Here is a 20,076-nt window from a genome sequence, read left to right as displayed (position 1 = left end):
TTGCACTTGGTGATGTATGGCTTGGATGCAGCTGCTGGGCCATGGAAACCCATTCCATGAAGCTCTCTGCTGAAGCACTGTTCTTGAGCTAATCTGAAGGCCACATGAAGTTTGAAGGTCTGTAGCGATTGACTCTGCAGAAAGTTGGCCACCTCTTGGCACTATGCTCCTCAGCATCCATCAGTTTACGTGTCCTACCACTTGGTGGCTGAGTTGCTGTCGTTCCCACACACTTCCACTTTCTTATAATACAGCTGACAGTTGACTGTGGAATATTTAGGAGCCAGGAAATGTCAGGACTGGATTTGTTGCACAGGTGGCATCCTATCACAGTTTCACGCTGGAATTCACTGAGCTCCTGAGAGCGACTCATTCTTTCACAAATGTTTGTAAAAGCAGTCTGCAGCCAAGGTGCTGGATTTTATACACCTGTGGACATGGAAGTGATTGGAACACCTGATTCTGATTATTTGGATGGATGAGCCAATACTTTTGGCAATATAGTGTATATATAGAAGACTAGATATGCTAGCACGCTGTAGCAGCCGGCTATGCTGTGTGCCGACGTGGTGGCCATCTTGGAGGGGGCAACGTTCCCATTAAAAGCAATCCATGTACATTGAAAATAAATCATAATTTGCTCATTTCTCAACCGATTTTCATGTGGTTTACTTTATTGGAAACGTCAAAATATGTGCTATTAATAGAGAACATTTGATCTAAAAAAAAAAATGGAAAAAGACTTCCTACCAATGTAGCCTGCAATTTTAGTTATCTTATTATTTAGGTCCAGAGGCCAGGGAATCTTTTACGTTCAGCCATTACTTATATAAATGTAAATATATATATATATATATATATATATATGTATATATATATATATATATATATATATATATATATATATATATATATATATATATATATATATATATATATATATATATATGTATAGAGATAGACAGATAGATAGATAGATAGATAGATAGATAGATAGATAGATAGATAATGTTTTTAGATCAAAAGATTTAATTGTAAATGTAATCTATTTTTTATTATTAATTTATTATTATTTATTAATTATTTATTTATATCTCTCTCTCTGGGCTGTTATATACATATAACAAGGAGATAGACTAGAACAGGATAGAGTTTATTTACATTTACAATAAACAGGTACATTGTTGTGTGTGTCAGTAAGACTTCACCTTCATACAACCTCATGGCTAGAAACCCTGAAAGAGGACCGTTTTGCACGACTTCTTTTTAGTACTTTCACCTTGTAAATCAAGGGAAGTGAGTCTGACAATGTGGTTCAGCCTTATTTTTAAAAACACTGACACACAATGTAAGTGATCAAGAGAGACTGGTGGTTCTCTATACCAAACTGGGTTTCCTCGATGTGCTCCCTGAGTAAAAACACATCCTTTGTGCCAATCTCTTCTATGACAAAATGTGTGACCACAGACTCCCGTGGTATGCACCCAGAACTATGGCGAATGGCCCGCTCAGCAGTTCTCACCACCTGAACAGTGCCATTCGAGGGAATCACCAACCCACCATTGTTTTTCAGGGTCAAAAGATGGTAGTTCTCGCTGAACGATGATTTTGTAGCCTCAGACACTAGGCTTTCACGGCACACATCACAGGACAGCCTGCTCAGGATTCGCAAAACAACAAATCCAGCAATGTAAACCAGAGCATTGTCCACCAGGCTCCCAAAGCGGGTAGGGAGGTAGCTGTGGTCACACACAAGGCCAGCAATGTTTACAAAGGGGGAAGGAAGCTCTTCAGCAGCATCAGCAGAAGACATCTCTGCAGCATGAAGGGACACTTTTGCAAAGTGCTGGGCACACAAGTTCACAGTGGCATCCTTCTCTGTCACGTTGCCAGATTGAACTGGCTTGACACCACACCGTGCCATCAGTCGGCGGAAGATTGCCTGGAATTGCCCTGCAGTGGGGTTATTGCTCCAGCTGCCTTATAGACGAGACGAGGACACACACACACACACACACACACACACACACACACACACACACACACACACACACACACACACACACACACACACACACACACACACACACACACACACACACACACAGAGAGAGAGATATGCATGTACTATAGTTATACAGGTATAAGAAAAACTTTTCAGGTGATAATTTTAAAAACACTATAAAATGTTATTCTTACCCGATGCTCTGATGGAGTTAAAGAGCAGTTCCAAATGATCCTGGCTGAACCTATAGGTCAGGATATACTGCTGATCTGCAAGCATTTTAGGAATCATCTGCATCAAGGTGTCGATGTTTATGACAAACCCGATGACAGACAGGTACCTTCAAAAGAAAATGTTTTTTTACTTAGAAGATTTGTTCTAAGTGACATAACTTGTTCAAAAATTGTTATGGAAACTTACTGCTAACCAAGCTAGCTGCTCAGTCATAGCCTGATTAAAGCTAACATAGCATTAAGCTAACGATGTTTGTGTTGAGTTTCATGTAAACAGCTGAAGTGTGTTGTGTTACTGTAATGTGGTGCATTTAGTTAATAAAACTGTTCATGGAGACGCTGGTTCACATTAATGGTAACGTTTAGAAAACCTAAATGTGATTAAAACAGTGAGGTTAAGGTTCTGTGTTGTCAGTAGTCCTGAATATCTGCTGAGTCTTTGAAGTTAAACTGGAGAAAACAGTAAATCTGCTCTCTAGTCATTAACGTTGTTTAATGACTGATTCACATGTTGTAGTACATCTTAGTGCAGATTAGAAAAATAACCTCCCACAATATGACCAAAGTAATGATGAACACTACAGTTATTACATTTAAATTACAGCACAGATAAGCTGGATAATAAAATCCTCTCCCTTAAAGCTAAAGTGACTACAGGCCTTTCTGTCTTTCAGTGCTTGGAAAACTATATGAAATAGGAAATCTATCCAGGGACACTTTAAAATGAACCTCTGCTGTTGATGCAGATACTGTGACGTCTGTCTTCATCTCAGGTGTCTCATGTCCACCGTGAGGATCTTACTGGGTGCTTTTACAGGAATGCAAACTTGGGAACACTTCAGAACAAAATATGCAGAAGTTGCAAAAAAACATGCAATACAAACCATTTTGATGCCTGTACTATATCATCGGGAAAGTTATTACAAAAAATTTCAAATACAAACAAATCAGCAGACAAAAATATTGGAGCAAGAGAGCATCAAGCGGTTATACATTACATTTTGACTGCTGTAGAACCTGAAAAAAACTGAAACCAAGAAAACTTCAACAAAGAAAACAACTGACAGTTAACACATTACAGCATCATGTTGACATACATACCGCATCACTTTGACAGCTGTAAATCCTAAAAAGAAATTAAACAGAACAGAATTTGAGCAAACAAAACCACAGACAGCAAACACAATGGAGAAAGGGAGCATCATGAGACCATTCTCACTTACTTATCACCATAACCTTATCACCTTATGAACACCATGCGGAAAAAATAGCATCTTATGAACACGATGCAAAACTTGAACAGAACAGAAATTTCAGTATTTTTCAGTACTTTGACTGATGAAGGGGTTTGTCATCTTTCATCACCAAAGTAATCAGGTACTTCCTGGCTTTCTTCAAAAATACAGCTTTCTCCCACCAACTGAGCTTTCCCAGGGGAGCTTTGTGTCCTCTGGCACGGGGATTGCGACTATTCATTACATTGAAGAGCCTGTCAATGATCTAGGAACAAATAACCACATTATAGTTGCACAAAGGCAGTAAAGCAGTAAGGACTGTGATTTTTTTTTTTTTTTTTTTTTTTGCAAAATAGGTCAGGGATGCCAATGAACTTCAAGGTTTCAAAAGGGAATTTCTTTTGTAAATTACAATAGATCCTACTGCCAGCACCATGCAAATTGAGACCAAGCCCATAATCCTCTCACCCTTTTGGGACTTATCAAGTACAAATACTCACACGGTCAACATTAGGCTGAGGTTCGTTTTTGGTGGCATACTGAGAGGTGTGTAAGCTCTCCACAGCTTGCCTTGAGGTTGCTGTGGTCCTTGTTGCTTCAGGCTTAAGAAAAAAGAAATATAGTTTTAGATAGTTCTTTATTAATCCCATGGGGGAATATATATACATACGTGCGTGCGTGTGTGTGTGTGTGCATGCGTGCGTGTGCGTGCATGCGTGTGTGTGTGTGTGCACGCACACACACAGATGATGCCCTAACACTTAGATGTGTAAAGTTTAAAGAAAATAAAAAGATTTTAACATCTCACAGCATTGTAGTTGATTCTGAATGATTCATTTAAAAATCATTAAGTTTGACAAAAATGATTTTAAATATTTAGACATACACATAATTGACACACAATGAGCATATAAATGCTAATAGCATGAAAGCAGTGATACAAACAAGTAGGGTGAATAATAAGTGTGCATTGGGTCACAGTGGGTCGTCTATTGTAATGAAGGTTAACTTCATTACTAGTACGGAGTTCACATTCACAATATAAAACACAAGACAATGACTGTTTTATTGATTTATTGAGTGTGGTTTTGAGGCTGGCATGTGCTGCCATGTGCTGTGTGGTGGCTCTCCTGGTAGCATTGGGTGAAAACCCTTGTGAGGCCTACAGGAAAGGAAATAGTCGTTTAGTATAATGGTTAAGTGATTGACTTAACTTACAACTGGATGCCAGTTTGAAGTGGATCTGGGACATTGTTTTAAGAAGGTATCAAGTGAAAAGTGTGTTATCACTCACCTCTCTGTTGTCACCACAGGTGTTGCAGTCAAAAGAGTCCCCTTGGGCTGGAACATCTTTTTAAAGGTTCTGGGAGGAACCAAGTGTAGGTGAGGAGAGGGAGAGAAGAAATCTCATCAAGTGATGAAATAAATACATTGCTAGATGAGGATGTTAATAGTTACTTTTAGGAAATGGATATGTAGTTTTAATGCTTGTTATTACAGTTACAATTAAAGATATTATATTTTTATGAAATTCCTGTGTTTGATTATTTTTGATTAACCCTTATGTTGGTAGGCCTGAGGGGTTGAATAGGGAGAGGCCTATAAAAGACTGGCAGTTGAGAGAGAGGGAGCGCCACAACATGCCAGTCACTGCCTTCTGCTGTTTGTGTATTTTTACTATTACATTGATGAATAAACGCCAGGTTGACCTGCATTTGATCTCGTCTCAAGCCTCCTCTCTTATCCAACCGCGAAACGGCCATCCTAACATCTATAAAGAAACAGTAAAAGTGTAAATTTTCATGAAAATAACGAAACTCAATAAAACTGAGTTCCTTGTCAATGATGCACCTCCTCTTCCAAGATGAGCTGGGAAGTTAAACACTGATGGAATGACACCAGGTCTAAGCCGACAAACCTGCCCAGCCCTGTCAAACTCATCAGGTTTAAAATGATCACTGCAGAGCACCCACTCATCATTTGCAGCAAACCCCTCTCTCCTCAGAGCTACTTCCTACTTCCTCCTCAACCCATAGTCTCTGGGAAACCTACATGGAGTAAGAAAAGTAGACAGACAAGTAAATACAACTTGTAAAAACATATTTAAAAAGAAATCATGCTAATAAATTAAGTACAAAGAACCGAATTTGCCAATATACTGGAGACCAGAGCTATTTAATTTGATAAGTATAACCTTGTTTAGTAACATTTCAATTACTTGAGAGCAGTCCTAAAGAACTGCCTGTAATCCCAATCATAAAATGGGTTTGGAGGAAGAACATAGATGGTAATCTGGATATACACGAGTTAGGCTTTATAACTACTATTGGTAGTATTGGCGGTAGTAATAGCAATGCGACTACTACTAGTACTAGTGGTAGTACATTAACTACTGCTGCTGATACTGGCACTGCTACTACAACTTGTAATATTATTACAAATGCTGATACTACTTCTACGACTCTAACAGCTGTTTATACTACTACTGCTGCTTGTACTTTTAGTATTACTACTACTGCTTGTACAACTATACTACAGCCACCATTAATAGTCTGGTATTTGGTTGTCAAGCTGCTAGCTCACCTTAGCGTTTTGCTAGTGGCTAACTAGTTAGCTCTCATAGACTGGAAGCTCTCAACAAGATTTCATAATGAAAAAAGAGCCAAAAACTATTCTTACCTATGAAAAGTCATTCCAAGTTTCCTTGTCTCAATCGTGCGACGTAGTGTGTAACTGTATGCAGCACAGTGAGCCGGCATACTTGTTGTTTCCGTTTTCACGCCGTCAACATCAACGGAATGCACTGAAACTTTGCCCCCACTAGCTTAGCCTCACCGTAGCGCACAGCTCAAAGGGGCGTGTCCTATCTACTCATTCATATCTATGGTAGCTGCACCATAGACTGTATATAAAGATTGACATTGAGGTGATACCGTCGGCTTGAAGTGATGCAGTGATCAGAAAACTCTTTGTTGTACAATTTGCACACAATCAGGCTTTTATCCAAGCTGCCATCGGGAAGATTTTTAAAAGGAAACTTTCTGCCCAACAAGCTCAATCTCGTCTTCTCCTTCAAGGTTCACCAGTGCCTGACTTCACTCAGTACTTCCTGTGCTTCTTCTTCATTGCTACAAAGGTAGGAGGGTGCAATTAATTGCATTATTGTTTTTGACGCGTTATTTTCATTGTATTTAATTAATCGAAATTAACACGTTAAAGTCCCAGCCCTAACTTCAACACTGGAAGAAAATTCAACATCTGGCTTTCCACATGTTGGACTTTGGTGATTAAACAGTTCAGTACTGAACAGCACTATGTACTGTATATATATTTATATGTGTGTGTGTTTTAAGGGCTGTTTTTTAATGGAATATCTCCATAGGGGTACAGAGGAACATTTCCAGCAACCATCACTCCTGTGTTCTAATGCTACATTGTGTTAGCTAATGGTGTTGAAAGGCTCATTGATGGTTAGAAAACCCTTGTGCAGTTATGTTAGCACATGGAGAAAAGTGGGAGTTTTCATGGAAAACATGGAATTCTCTGGATGACCTCAGACTTTTCAACAGTAGTGTAGATACTAAAGCTGAGCACGCTGACTCCTTATTAACACATTAATTAATGCCAACAACTACTTCATCACGCATGAGCACAGTTTATTATTCTTCTTGAGAAAGTCCGTTGCTCCTTGGATCTGAATCCAGACAGACTAACCAGGATCCCAGGAGGCTGGATGTGGACCAGGACTTGGGATGGATGTCATCACGTCTCTAAACTAACAGGAGGGAGGCTTCAGACTGGAAGTAGAGATGAACTAAAACTAGACGAGCTAACAGACACAGAGAAGTAGTTTTCTCCAATAGCTCTCTGAAACATCTACAGCTGATCCAAAATGCTGCAGCCAGAGTACTGACAGGAGTTAGCAAGAGAGATCATATTTCTCCTATACTGGTTTCTCTTCATTGGCTTCCTGTTAAATCTAGAATAGAATTCAAAATCCTTCTTGTGACATATACAGCTCTTAACAACCGATCTCCATCATATCTTAAAGACCAGATAGTACCATATTATCCTAGCAGAACTCTTCGCTCTCAGACTGCAGGCTTACTTGTTGTTCCTAGAATCTCTAAAAGTAGAATGTGAGGCAGAGCCTTCAGTTATCAGCTCCTCTCCTGTGGAACCAGCTCCCAGTTTGGGTTTGGGAGGCGGACACCCTCTCTATTTTTAAGACCAGGCTTAAAACCTTCCTCTTTGACAAGCTTATAGTTAGGGCTGACTGGGGGACCCTGACGGGGTGAGCTGGTGTTTTCATTTGCACAGCTGACTTCCACTCTTGACGTCCCTTTAGTTTGTCCCTAGTTATGCTGCTATAGGCCTAGGCTGCTGGGGGACCTCTCTTGATGCACTGAGCCCTTCTCCAACTACCTTTGTATTTACTATATATACCATTATTGCATTACACTCACTCTGTTTCTTTCTGTGTCCTTTCTCCGAGTGTCCCTGGTCCCAGAGCTGGATGCTTCAGATGTGTGGCTGTGTTTTATGGTCCTTGTGTCCCACCCCCCACCTCTCTATCTCTACCTCTTCCCCTCTACCTGTATCCCTCTATCTCTATCCCTCTATCTGTATCCCTCTACCTCTATCCCTCTATCTCTACCTCTCTACCTCTTCTGTCCCTCTCAACCCGCCCGGCCAGCAGCAGATGGGTCCCCCCACATTAGAGCCGGGTTCTGCTCGAGCTTTTTTTCCCCTGTTAAAAGGGTGTTTTCCTTGCCGCTGTCACCTTTTGGCTTGCTCTGGGGGTCAGGCATATGGGTTCTGTAAAGCGTCTCGAGACAATTTGACTGTAATTGGCGCTATATAAATAAAATTGAATTGAATTGAACAGACTGCATTCTGATTGGTTCAGTGGAAGATGTTGGTCTGAGGAATGTTCCGAGGACCAATGAATGACGGAACGTTTGATCCTCAACCTGCATCACTGGAAGCTTTAGTCTGGAAACAGGAGCTGTAGTCCCCATAGATTGTTAATGCTGCGCTCTGGTTACAGAAAAAATAAGACTACAGATTTCTATGTTCTTAGGAACTGATGGATGTTCTACCTGAATGACCCTCAGAGTGTTGTATGAACGTTTGTCTGCTTTAGATTCTGAACCTCAGAACGATGATGTCTGTTTTTGTCCACAGGTTTTACAATCTTCACCTGAGCTTTACAATCCAGACCAGAAAACTCCTCAACTCGTCCAGAGGAACCTTCACAAGATGGCATCAAAACCAAGAAGAAAGTGGAGCAGAGAGCTGCCTCCTGATTTATCTGAATTAATGAACAAAGTTATTAAAGCAGGAATTTCATTCATCCAAGAGTTTAACATCAGAGAATCATGGATGAGTAGGATAGTGTATGAGTTACAGAAGATTCGTGAGGAAGTAAAAAGAATGCAGATGTGGAGATGTGCAGATGCAGATAAAAAAGATGTGGTCAGAAAGTGAAAGTGCAGAGAAAGTAGAAAAGCTGGGGAAAGAATTTAAGGAGAATGTTGAACCACTGAAGAGAATCCTGGAAGAAATAAAGGAGATGTGTGAAAAGTTGGAGGAAAAAGCAGCTGAATATCAGTCTGGAAACACTCGGACCAACATGGAGGAGTTTGAGAAGATCCTCAGACGAGTGTCTGAACTGAAGGTGCTGAGTTTAGGAGCTCTTTTTACATCTGAGTCAGCGATTGAGTTTATGGAAAATCTGCGGATTCTCATCGTTAAGGTCTTCAGAGTCACTGCAACTCCTGAGGTGTCAGGACTTTGTGGACGAGTTAAAGGTTTCACAGCCTTGCAGACTCAACAGAGAACCGAGTGGATCAGGTCCGAGTTCCTGAGCACACGAATAGAGACTATAAAGTGGAGCTGAGTGGATCACCTGAGCTCAGGTGTGTCGGGTTTCAGGTGTAAACAGTCATCAGGGTGTGTGATGACAGGAAGGGTGTGTGTCGATGCTTTCATCTGCTAAGACGGGATTCAGACGAGGAAATGGAAAACACTCATTTCTGTCACCAGCTGGGACGGAACAGCGAAGAACCTGAGTAGAACGTTTGCACCTTTACAGTTCTAGATCTGTAGAGTCATAGATCTATAGAGTTATAGATCTATGTAAGTCTAGATCTATAGAGTTATAGATCTGTATTTACAAGTCTAAATTACGGGTCTACAGTTCCATAACATCCCAGTGTTCCCAGTGCTTCCAGTGTTTCTAGCAAGTTCTACAGGTTAATGTCTGATTGTTCTCTGAAATGAAGCACAGGACAAATAAACACCTGAAGTTAAATAAATCTGTTTAGAACCAAAACATCTTGTAAACTTTTGCTTCAGAGTTCCTCCTCTAGCAGATCTAACAACTGAACACTCATTCTGTCCTCAGTGGAACCCAGATGTTCTTCAGGAAGTTCTTCCAGCTCTGCAGCTGAAGTTCCATAAATGTGTGGTTCTTGTAGGTTCTTTGCTTTCACTCTTGTGTCCAGTTTATCCAGACCAGCTCCATGGGCTTTAAGTCTGGAGACTCCATGTTCTCAACATCTGGCTCTTTGTTCCTGAGGTGGTTCTACAGAGCTTGGACTGATGTTCTGGGTCATTATTGCAGTCCTGTTCTAATAATGCTCTGGAGGGTTCCATGGTGGGTTCCAACACTACTTTCTGCAGACAGAGGGGGTTGGAAGGAATCTAGAACAGTTGGGAACCTGTAGGATTTGGTATCTCCAACCTTCAGGGCTTCATCAGCCTCCATTGGTGCACAACAGATTTCAGTTGTGAACCCATTTCTGTTCCTGATGAAGGTCTTTAGTAGAGTTCTAGATGTTCTTTATTGTTAAGTTCTGAGGAACCTGACCTTTATTAACCTCTGGTGGTTCAACACATTCACTGGACTGGACCACTGGAACTACAATAAAACACTGGGAACACAGGAGCATTCTAAAACTATAGACCAGTAGTATAAATCTACAGATTTATATTAATAGATTCATAGTTATAGATTAATGTTTATAGATTAATATTTACTTTTTTCGGCTGTCTGCTGCTGCTTTCTTCTGCTGCTTCCACGGAGGTCAGACTGGAGTTTCTCTCCTCACCTGACGACCGTCTCACACCTGGAGGGGTGGAGCTTCAGCAGGTAGCAGCAGGTAGAGCTGCACCTCCTCATCAGAGAGTCAGAGAGAAGGAGGACAAGCTGCAGGTGAGAAGGAGAGACACAACAGACACACAAAGAGACACAACAGACTCAGTGACGTCAACTGATTGATTGTTGTTGGTTTTGCTGGTTCTTCTGGTTCTAATGGTTCTGCTGGTTCTTCTGGTTCTGCTGGTTGTTATGGTTCTTCAGACTCTTCATTTAGCAGTTTTAAAAGACAGCTGAGAACAAACTGAAGCTGACGCTGAGATCTTAGGGTTCTTGTGATTCTGTGAATCTGCAGAGAACATAAATCCTTTAAAAGCTGTTTAGAACCTTTTGGGTCAGAACTCAGGTTCTGGTCCCATTTTATCTGTTATCTAGAACCAAAGGTAAGTTCTGGAAAATAAAAAGGTTCAGGATCTCCAGGAACAAAACCAGCAGTCATGAGATGTGGAGAGAACAGACAGAATGGTTCCATCAGAACCATTAGATGGATCCAGCAGAGAACAGAACTTAATTATTGGTTCCATAAAGTTCCTCTAAGTGTTTATTTACGGATGGATCCACAGCTCGACTAAAATACAGCCTTTGGTCCACATTTCACCAACTTTAGAGGCTCATGTTCTAACATTCTAATGTTATAATGTTCTGACGTTCTAGTGTTCTGACATTCTAATGTTCTAATATTCTGATGTTCTAATGTCCTATCATCCTGATATTTTAATGTTCTAATATTCTGATGTTCTAACATTTTAATGTTCTGTTTTAATTATCTAATGTCCTGATGTGATGATGTTCTGATGTTGTATTTTTCTACTGTTCTAACGTTATAAAGTCCTGATGTTCTATTGTTGTACTTTACTACAGTTCTAACAATCTAATGTTCTACTGTTCTAATGGCCTGATGTTCTAATGCTCCAGTGTTGTACTATACTACAGTTCTTACAATCTAATGTTCTACTGTTCTAATGGCCTGATGTTCTAATGCTCCAGTGTTCTACTATACTACAGTTCTTACAATCTAATGTTCTACTGTTCTAATGGCCTGATGTTCTAATGTTCCAGTGTTATAATGTTCTGGCATTCTATTGTTTTAATATTCTATTGTTCTAATGCTGACGTTCTAATGCTCCAACACTGTGATCTTCTAATGTTCTAGAGTTAAAATAAACTAATGTTCTAGCATTCCAATGTTCTAACATTCTTGTATTCTAATGTTTTAATGTTCAAATGTTCCAACATTCTAATGTTCTGATGTTCTATTGTTATAACATTCTATTGTTCTAATGTTCTAATGTACTGTTCTGGAGTTACGATGTTCTGACATCCCAATGTTATAATGTTTTACCGTTCTGATGTCCTGATTTTTTTATGTTACATCGTTCCAGTGCTCTAGCGTTCTGATGTTACGTTCAAACATTCTAGTATTCTAACGTTCTGGTGTTCAATTGTCCTGATGTTATGTTATAACATTCTGATGTTCTTTTGTCCTGATGTTCTTATGTCACATCGTTCTAGTGTTCTAGCGTTCTGATGTTCTGATGTTCTACCATTCTGATGTTCTATTGTCCTGATGTTCTTATGGTACAATGTTCTAGTGTTCTAACATTCTGAAGTTCTAGCATCAGATTAATCCAGACTGAACTGCAGCGACGTCACCATTAACATTGATCAGTTATCGATCGGTTCCTCGTCAGAAGATCCAAACAGCTGATCATTGTTCCACATCAGAGACTGAAAAGAAAAACCACAACAGGAACTTTCTGTTCAAACTGAAGGGACAACGAATCGACCTGATCATCATCATCACACTCAGAGGATGAACCACCAGGACGTTCTACACTCAGAGGATGAACCACCAGGACATTTTACACTCAGAGGAGGAACCACCAGGACGTTCTACACTCAGAGGATGAACCATCATGACGTTCTACACTCAGACGAGGAACCAACCTGGATGTTCTACACTCAGAGGATGAACCACCAGGACATTCTACACTCAGAGGATGAATCATTATGACGTTCTACACTCAGAGGAGGAACCAACCTGGACGTTCTACACTCAGAGGATGAACCACCAGGACGTTCTACACTCAGAGGATGAACCATCATGACGTTCTACACTCAGAGGATGAACCACCAGGACGTTTTACACTCAGAGGAGGAACCAACAGGATGTTTTACACTTAGAGGAGGAACCACCAGGACGTTCTACACTCAGAGGATGAATCATTATGACGTTCTACACTCAGAGGAGGAACCAACCTGGACGTTCTACACTCAGAGGATGAACCACCAGGACGTTCTACACTCAGAGGAGGAACCAACCTGGAGGTTCTACACTCAGAAGATGAACCACCAGGACGTTCTACACTCAGAGGAGGAACCAACCTGGACGTTCTACACTCAGAAGATGAACCATTAGGACGTTCTTGTTATGCACCCGTCTAGGGGGAAGGTGCATAGCATAATATTTGTTTAAGACCAAGGTGGAATATTTTCCCAGTCCCCATAACAACTAACAGGATCTTAACATTACAAAAAAAAAAAAATATTTACAATAGTTAAAAATAAAACAGGCCACTCCATGGGCTACATATTCAAACAACAAAAAAATTGGATTCAAACTAAAGAGGCATTTTAGCGCTCAAACAAAAAACTTATCCAATCAAAACACAATTGCCAGAAAAAGAAACCTAACTAAATCTAACAACAAAAGCAAAGCTAGTCTGATCTATCACAGAAAACACAGGTTTTAATCAAATGGTTTGGAGTCTGGGAAAAACACACAAAAAAGGCTGCTGCTGTCAGAGAGGTATCCACTGCTGGCCGCTGAGATTTAAAAAGGTGATCAGCTAATCAGCACTGGGTCTGCCTCGCCACCAATTACACCTTCTGCACAGAACAAAGATCTACACACAGACAGACCACACAATACTAACAGTACGAACAGACGACTCGCACAGAAACATGGACGAGACAAAGATCCACACGAACACAGAACACCCACTCCCAGACAACAAAACAATTCCAAAACACACAAAGACAAAACACAAGAAAACCACATTCCACAATATGGCCACAGCCGTAACAGTTCTACACTCAGAGGATGAACCATCAGGATGTTCTACACTCAGAGGATGAACCATCGGGACGTTCTACACTCAGAGGATGAACCATCGGGACGTTCTACACTCAGAGGATGAACCATCGGGATGTTCTACATTTAGAGGATGAACCATCAGGACGTTCTATACTCAGAGGATGAACCATCGGGATGTTCTACACTCAGGATGAACCATCAGGACGTTCTACACTCAGAGGATGAACCATCGGGACGTTCTATACTCAGAGGATGAACCATCGGGATGTTCTACATTCAGAGGATGAACCATCGGGACGTTTTACACTCAGAGGATGAATCATTGGGACGTTCTAATTCAGAGGATGAACCATGATAAACTTTAACAGGCATTAAAAACAGGTTCCAGTCTGGAGTTCTGGGGTAAACTCGGTATCTTAGTTTAGAACCTCTGATTGGTTCAGAGACCAGCTGATGGATAAATTGATCCACAGATGCACCTGTAGCCTCTAACTGTCGTCTCTGTGTCTCCACAGGACAGACCTCTCCGACCGTCAGATGATGATCGAGGGCGTTTCTGGTGACTGTTGATCCAACCAGGTGTGCTCGACAGGTAATTGGTCAGTCCAGGTCACGATGAGCTCCGCCTTCTCTCCATCCTACCTGAGTCTGGTGTCCCCCCCTGCTGGTCTCTGCGAGGACCGCAGCGTCTCTCAGCACTTGGTCTCGGCGTCGGGTTCCGTCCCCTTCCTGCTGTACCCACCCGGCGTGGACGGCCTGGGCCTCTACCAGAACCCCCTGCTGCCCTACCTGAGCCCCTTCCACCCCCACGGACCCTTCGGTGTCTACGAGTGTCCCTTTGAGCCGGCCTTCATCCAGAAGAGGAACGAGCGTGAGCGTCAGCGGGTGAAGTGCGTGAACCAGGGCTACGCCAAGCTGAGGGATCACCTGCCGGGACGTGGCGCAGACAAGCGGCTCAGCAAGGTGGAGACGCTGCGGGCTGCTATCAGGTACATCAAGTACCTGCAGGACCTGGTGGAGGAGGAGCCCAGCGGCAGGGTCACACCCACAACCTCCTCACCTGCAGAGTGTGGAGGAGAGTCAGAGGACTGACCAGGTAAACATCCACCTGGAGCTACACCTGGAACTACACCTGAACACTACACCTGGAGCTACAACTGAACACTACACCTGGAGCTACACCTGAAGACTACCCTGACAACTACATCTGGAGCTACACCTGCCAACTACTTATGTGTCCCTGACCAATCCCTTTTTCTCACCTTTGTGATGTCACTGACTAAATCGACTGATGAGACATAAATCCGTTTCAGGTTTTTCTGAGCAGAATTCAAATAGACGTCTCTTATAAAGTGACATCATCTTAAATCTACCAGACCTGCTGATGATCAATAGACCGATTGATTTATCCAATCAGGAAACACTGCGAGACTTCGTCAGAATAAAAACTGTGCGTAATAAAACAAGCTGCTCAGACTCGGTGGTCACTAAAGTTTCCTGTTAAACCGACATCATCCGATCAATAAATTGATCAATAAACCGATCAATAAACCATGTGAGTGAGCACAGAGCCGATCAGTGATCGTTAAATATTGATTTATTCTTGTTGATCTCAGCAGATTAAACAGAACCAAACAAACCAAACGTTAGAAAAATAAAATGCTTTTCCAAAATAACAATGGAGCTCCTCTGAGGGTTCAGCCTTTATGTCCTCACAAACACGGATGTCACATTCAACACATGTCCATCCTGGAGCTCCAACACGCCTGTTAGCATGTTAGCGTGTGGCCGTGGATCCTGCAGAAACCTTCATTAATGTGAACTGAACGTCCAGCTGAAGTTCTCCTTCAGAGTTCTGAAGTTTTCCAGGAGAACCTTTTAGCTCCAACAGGAACCCGAAAGTTTGGTTCTTTAATTTTTCAGTCTTTTTTTCCTATTTTAATGTTCCGACTGTTTAATGTTCCCACTGTTTGATGTTTAAATATTCCGACTGTTTAATGTTGTTTTAATGTTCCGACTGTTTAATGTTCCCACTGTTTGATGTTTTAATGTTCCGACTGTTTAATGTTGTTTTAATGTTCCGACTGTTTAATGTTCCCACTGTTTGATGTTTTAATGTTCCGACTGTTTAATGTTGTTTTAATGTTCCGACTGTTTAATGTTCCCACTGTTTGATGCTTTAATGTTCCGACTGTTTAATGTTCCCACTGTTTGATGTTTAAATATTCCGACTGTTTAATGTTGTTTTAATGTTCCGACTGTTTAATGTTCCCACTGTTTGATGTTTTAATGTTCCGACTGTTTAATGTTGTTTTAATGTTCCGACTGTTTAATGTTCCCACTGTTTGATGTTTTAATGTTCCGACTGTTTAATGTTGTTTTAATGTTCCGACTGTTTAATGTTCCCACTGTTTGATGCTTTAATGTTCCGACTGTTTAATGTTCCCACTGTTTGATGTTTAAATATTCCGACTGTTTAATGTTGTTTTAATGTTCCGACTGTTTAATGTTCCCACTGTTTGATGTTTTAATGTTCCGACTGTTTAATGTTGTTTTAATGTTCTGTTTAATGTTCCCACTGTTTGATGTTTTAATGTTCCGATTGTTTAATGTTCTGTTTTAATGTTCCGACTGTTTAATGTTCCCACTGTCTGATGTTCCTACTGTTTGATGTTCTGTTTAATGTTTCGACTGTCTATTGTTCCGACTGTTTATTGCTGTTTTAATGTTCCGACTGTTTAATGTTCCGTTTATTGTTTCGACTGTTTAATGTTGTTTTATTGTTCCGACTGTTTAATGTTCCCACTGTTTGATGTTTTAATGTTCCGACTGTTTAATGTTCCCACTGTCTGATGTTCCCACTGTTTGATGTTCTGTTTAATGTTCCGACTCTTTCATGTTCTGTTTAATGTTTCGACTCTTTCGTGGTCTGTTTAATGTTCTGTTTAATGTTCCGACTGTCTATTGTTCCGACTGTTTATTGCTGTTTTAATGTTCCGACTGTTTAATGTTCCGTTTATTGTTTCGACTGTTTAATGTTGTTTTATTGTTCCGACAGTTTAATGCTGCTTTAATGTTCTGACTGTTTAATGTTCAGAATGTTTAATGTTCTGTTTTACTGTTCCGACTGTTTCATGTTCCGTTTAATGTTCCGACTGTTTAATGTCCGACTGTTTAATGTTCCGACTGTCTATTGATCCGACTATTTAATGTTCTGTTTAAACTCACAAACTAACGTCCTGTTCAAAAAAGATTTGTGGAGAAATCCTTTCTGCAGTTTCTGCTTCCAGCTCAGCATTAAAGTCCTGAACACATCTGGACCAGAAGGTCTGAAGCAGAACATCTGGATGTCAACATTTGGACCAGAACATCTGGACCAGAACATCTGGACCAGAACATTTGGATCTCAACATCTGGACCAGATGTTCTGGTCCAACATTCATGTCAACATGTTCATGGTTAGGGTTTGGTTCCTGTGTGGAAAGCTCCAGAAGCAAATGTTCTGGAACTTTCCATACATCTGGAGCTACCATCAACTGGAACATGTGAACACGTGGAACATGTGAACATCTGGAACATTAGAACATGTGAACATGTGGCGGTGCCTCCTGCTGGACGTTCAGCTCATGGACTCACAGCACAGTGACTCGATCAGACTGATTAGAACTGATTATTGATTACTGGTGATTAGTGATCTTTGGCTTTAAACAGGAAGCAGTGCAGCTGATCGATCAATGACTCTGATCCATCAATGACTGATCAATCAATATTCTGATCGATCAATGACTCTGATCGATCAACGACTGATCGATCAATATTCTGATCGATCAAGGACTCTGATCGATCAATGACTCTGATCGATCAATGACTCTGATCGATCAAGGACTCTGATCCATCAATGACTGATCAATCAATATTCTGATCGATCAATGACTCTGATCGATCAATGACTGATCGATCAATATTCTGATCGATCAATATTCTGATCGATCAAGGACTCTGATCGATCAATGACTCTGATCGATCAATGACTCTGATCCATCAAGGACTCTGATCCATCAATCAGTTGTTGGACTCTAAATAATAAATGAGGATCAGCTTCCTGCAGTTTACTGTCAGAAGAAAGAAACCAGAAATACTGATCAATCAAATTAATACTAAACTGATCAATCAGCAGCTGATCAATCAGATTAATACTGAACTGATCAGCAGCTGATCAATCAGGAGTACATCCTGTTGTACTTCCATCATACCAAACTTAAATCTTTAACTGTTGATTGGTTGTTTTAAATGAGAATATTTCTGATAAACATCAGGAGTTAATTTTCATACTTCTGGAACTGATGAGAAACAAACCAAATTAATTAAAGATCTCTTGGAGATAAAGTCATTAATTAATTAAAGATCTTCTGGAGATAAACTCCATCCATCGGTCCATCAAACGTCTCTGAGCTTCTGCTGAACATCAAGTCCTCCTCTGGGTTAGAAAAATAATCTGCAGCAGCTGGAGACAGCAGACCTGGAGACGTTCCTCAGGGTTCCTCACAGCGAACACGAGCCCTTCAAACCCAATACCACCTTAATAATACCACCTTCATTAACACCTCAATACCACCTTAATAATACCAACTTAACTGTGACTCCTGCATCGCTGCATGTTTGGGCTGACAGCTGCATCAGTCTGAGCTGCTCCTCTGCAGCTCCTCATACGTCCTGCAGGGAGGCGTCCATGCGCTGCTGCATGCTGCGACGGTGCTGTGGCTGCAACACGTAGGAGATGCTCTGCTCCACCTCCTGGCAGCGACGCAGGAAACGACAACGATCACGAGCTAACTCCTCCCATGGACCCCGACGGTCCTCAGAACCCAGGAAGAACTCCTCTATGACATCACTGAAACGCACCTGGAGGAGGGAGAGGAGGAGGAGGAAGAGGAAAAGGAAGAGGATGAGGGGGAGGAGGAGGGAGAGGAGGAGGGAGAGGGGAAGAGGAGGAAGAGGAAGAAGAGGGGGAGGAGGACAATGAGGAGGAAGAAGAGGAGGGAGAGGGGAAGAGGAGGACGAGGGGGAGGAGGAGGAGGATGAGGAGGACAAGGAGGAAGAGGAAGAAGAGGAGGAGGAGGAAGAGGTGAAGAAGAGGAGAGGAGGAAAAGGAGGAGGAGACATTAATAACAGGAAGCAGCAGTTCTAATTCTCTGAACTCTGTTTTTGTTTCTCTGCTGATCAGTTTGACTTTAACTGGAACCTAGGGCTGGGCGATAAATTGATTTTATCGATTAATTCGAGTTTGTACTTAATGTCGATTTGTTTTTATGAAAATCGATTTTCTCATCAACATCCGCCACCAACGCCTTCCCGCTGGGCTCCTGTAGTTCAGAGTGCGCCCCCTCCCCCCCACGCTTGATACACAAACAACATGGCGGCGAGCAGCGCAGATCTAAAGGCGCGTGTCCACTAGATGCTATTTTCTCGCACGGCAACGCACCACATCTGAAAATCACACGGACGGCGGGTGGTCACTAGCGGACCACAACATGGTCACATGACAGCGAGGAGCAACAGCAGGCCGCTACGTGGTCACATGACCGAGCTTTCAGCTGGACAGTCCTGCAGATGATTCGGATAAACACAGCAGCTTGGCTGCAAACTTTCCCTTTTATTTCAAAAACACATCAGTGAAAAGTATTTCTGAAAGCATTTGAAGCGAGAAATAATCTGCAGCAGCTGAATCTGTCCTCGTTTTAGGTCACTGACGCCTAGTTTAGAAGTTTGAGGACAGTTTAACGATGCGTGGAATCTCCGCACCCACATGCAATTTGCATAAAGTAGAAGTCAGTCTATCTACTCCGGCGTGTGGAGATTAGGTAGGGGGTAAAAACAAAACAAAAAAAAATCGGATAAATCGTGAATCGGAATTTTTTGTGAAAAAATCCGAGATTTTTTTTTTTAGGCCATATTGCCCAGCCCTACTGGAACCACAGATGAAGATGAGAGGATCTAGTAGGTGGAGATCCATCCAGAAACATCTACAGATGAAGATCAGAGTAGTTCCAGCGTTCCCTCTAGGATTTATTTCAGCAGCGGTGTAAACAAATGACACTAGAACGCAGATTTTACTTTTCCATCCTGTTCATTGAATGGATAGTTAAAGCTTTTTAAAGGCTGGATGTAAAAATTTTAATAAATATTAGAACAAGTTAATCTGAAAACGCAGTCAGCAGTTCCATCATGTAGATATTAGCTTAATGCTATCAATAGTTTACTCATGTTAACAGCACTGAGTTGGCACCGGGCCCAGTTAACTGAATCTACCGATATGTTACATACTGTTGGACATCAATATTTAA

General features: G+C 41.4%; 3 protein-coding genes across 6 annotated transcripts in view; 1 reads left to right on the top strand and 2 right to left on the bottom strand.

The window, feature by feature from the left end:
• Nucleotides 1–1,132: 1,132 nt before the first annotated feature.
• Nucleotides 1,133–8,435, bottom strand: LOC129348937 (uncharacterized). The gene is made up of 4 exons (XM_055010632.1): nt 4,768–8,435; nt 3,340–4,635; nt 2,200–2,345; nt 1,133–1,980 (listed from the first exon to the last, which is right to left on the bottom strand). The coding sequence occupies exons 2-4, from the start codon at nt 3,441–3,443 to the stop codon at nt 1,328–1,330; spliced, it is 903 nt and encodes a 300-aa protein (XP_054866607.1). The 5' UTR covers nt 3,444–4,635; nt 4,768–8,435; the 3' UTR covers nt 1,133–1,327.
• Nucleotides 8,436–14,171: 5,736 nt separating this feature from the next.
• Nucleotides 14,172–15,869, top strand: LOC111580516 (achaete-scute homolog 5-like). Its single transcript, XM_035956359.2, has one exon. It carries the CDS (start codon nt 14,348–14,350, stop codon nt 14,822–14,824), a length of 477 nt encoding a protein of 158 aa, XP_035812252.1. The 5' UTR covers nt 14,172–14,347; the 3' UTR covers nt 14,825–15,869.
• The window catches only part of pik3c2b (phosphatidylinositol-4-phosphate 3-kinase, catalytic subunit type 2 beta), a 66,569-nt gene continuing 61,804 nt past the window's right edge, over nt 15,312–20,076 (bottom strand). For all 4 annotated transcript variants that reach the window (XM_055010628.1, XM_055010629.1, XM_035956355.2 and 1 more), the window contains one exon: nt 15,312–18,634. In XM_055010628.1, coding sequence (XP_054866603.1) covers nt 18,437–18,634 — 198 coding nt within the window. In that variant the 3' untranslated portion in view covers nt 15,312–18,436. The remainder of the gene's footprint in view (nt 18,635–20,076) is intronic.

This window comes from Amphiprion ocellaris, chromosome 5 (assembly GCF_022539595.1).
Source record: "Amphiprion ocellaris isolate individual 3 ecotype Okinawa chromosome 5, ASM2253959v1, whole genome shotgun sequence".
Lineage (NCBI taxonomy): Eukaryota > Metazoa > Chordata > Actinopteri > Pomacentridae > Amphiprion > Amphiprion ocellaris.
Note: the sequence above shows the minus strand (reverse complement) of the source record. Positions and strands in the feature narration are given on the sequence as shown.

Excerpts from the sequence above, each read along its gene's own strand:
- LOC111580516 (XM_035956359.2), top strand. The coding sequence starts at position 14,348 with ATGAGCTCCGCCTTCTCTCCATCCTACCTGAGTCTGGTGTCCCCCCCT.
- LOC129348937 (XM_055010632.1), bottom strand. The coding sequence starts at position 3,443 with ATGATGCTCCCTTTCTCCATTGTGTTTGCTGTCTGTGGTTTTGTTTGC. Across the intron at positions 2,346-3,339 it reads ACAGCTGTCAAAGTGATGCG|GTACCTGTCTGTCATCGGGT; the intron begins GTATGTATGTCA and ends TTTCTTTTGAAG. Across the intron at positions 1,981-2,199 it reads TAACTCCATCAGAGCATCGG|GCAGCTGGAGCAATAACCCC; the intron begins GTAAGAATAACA and ends CTCGTCTATAAG.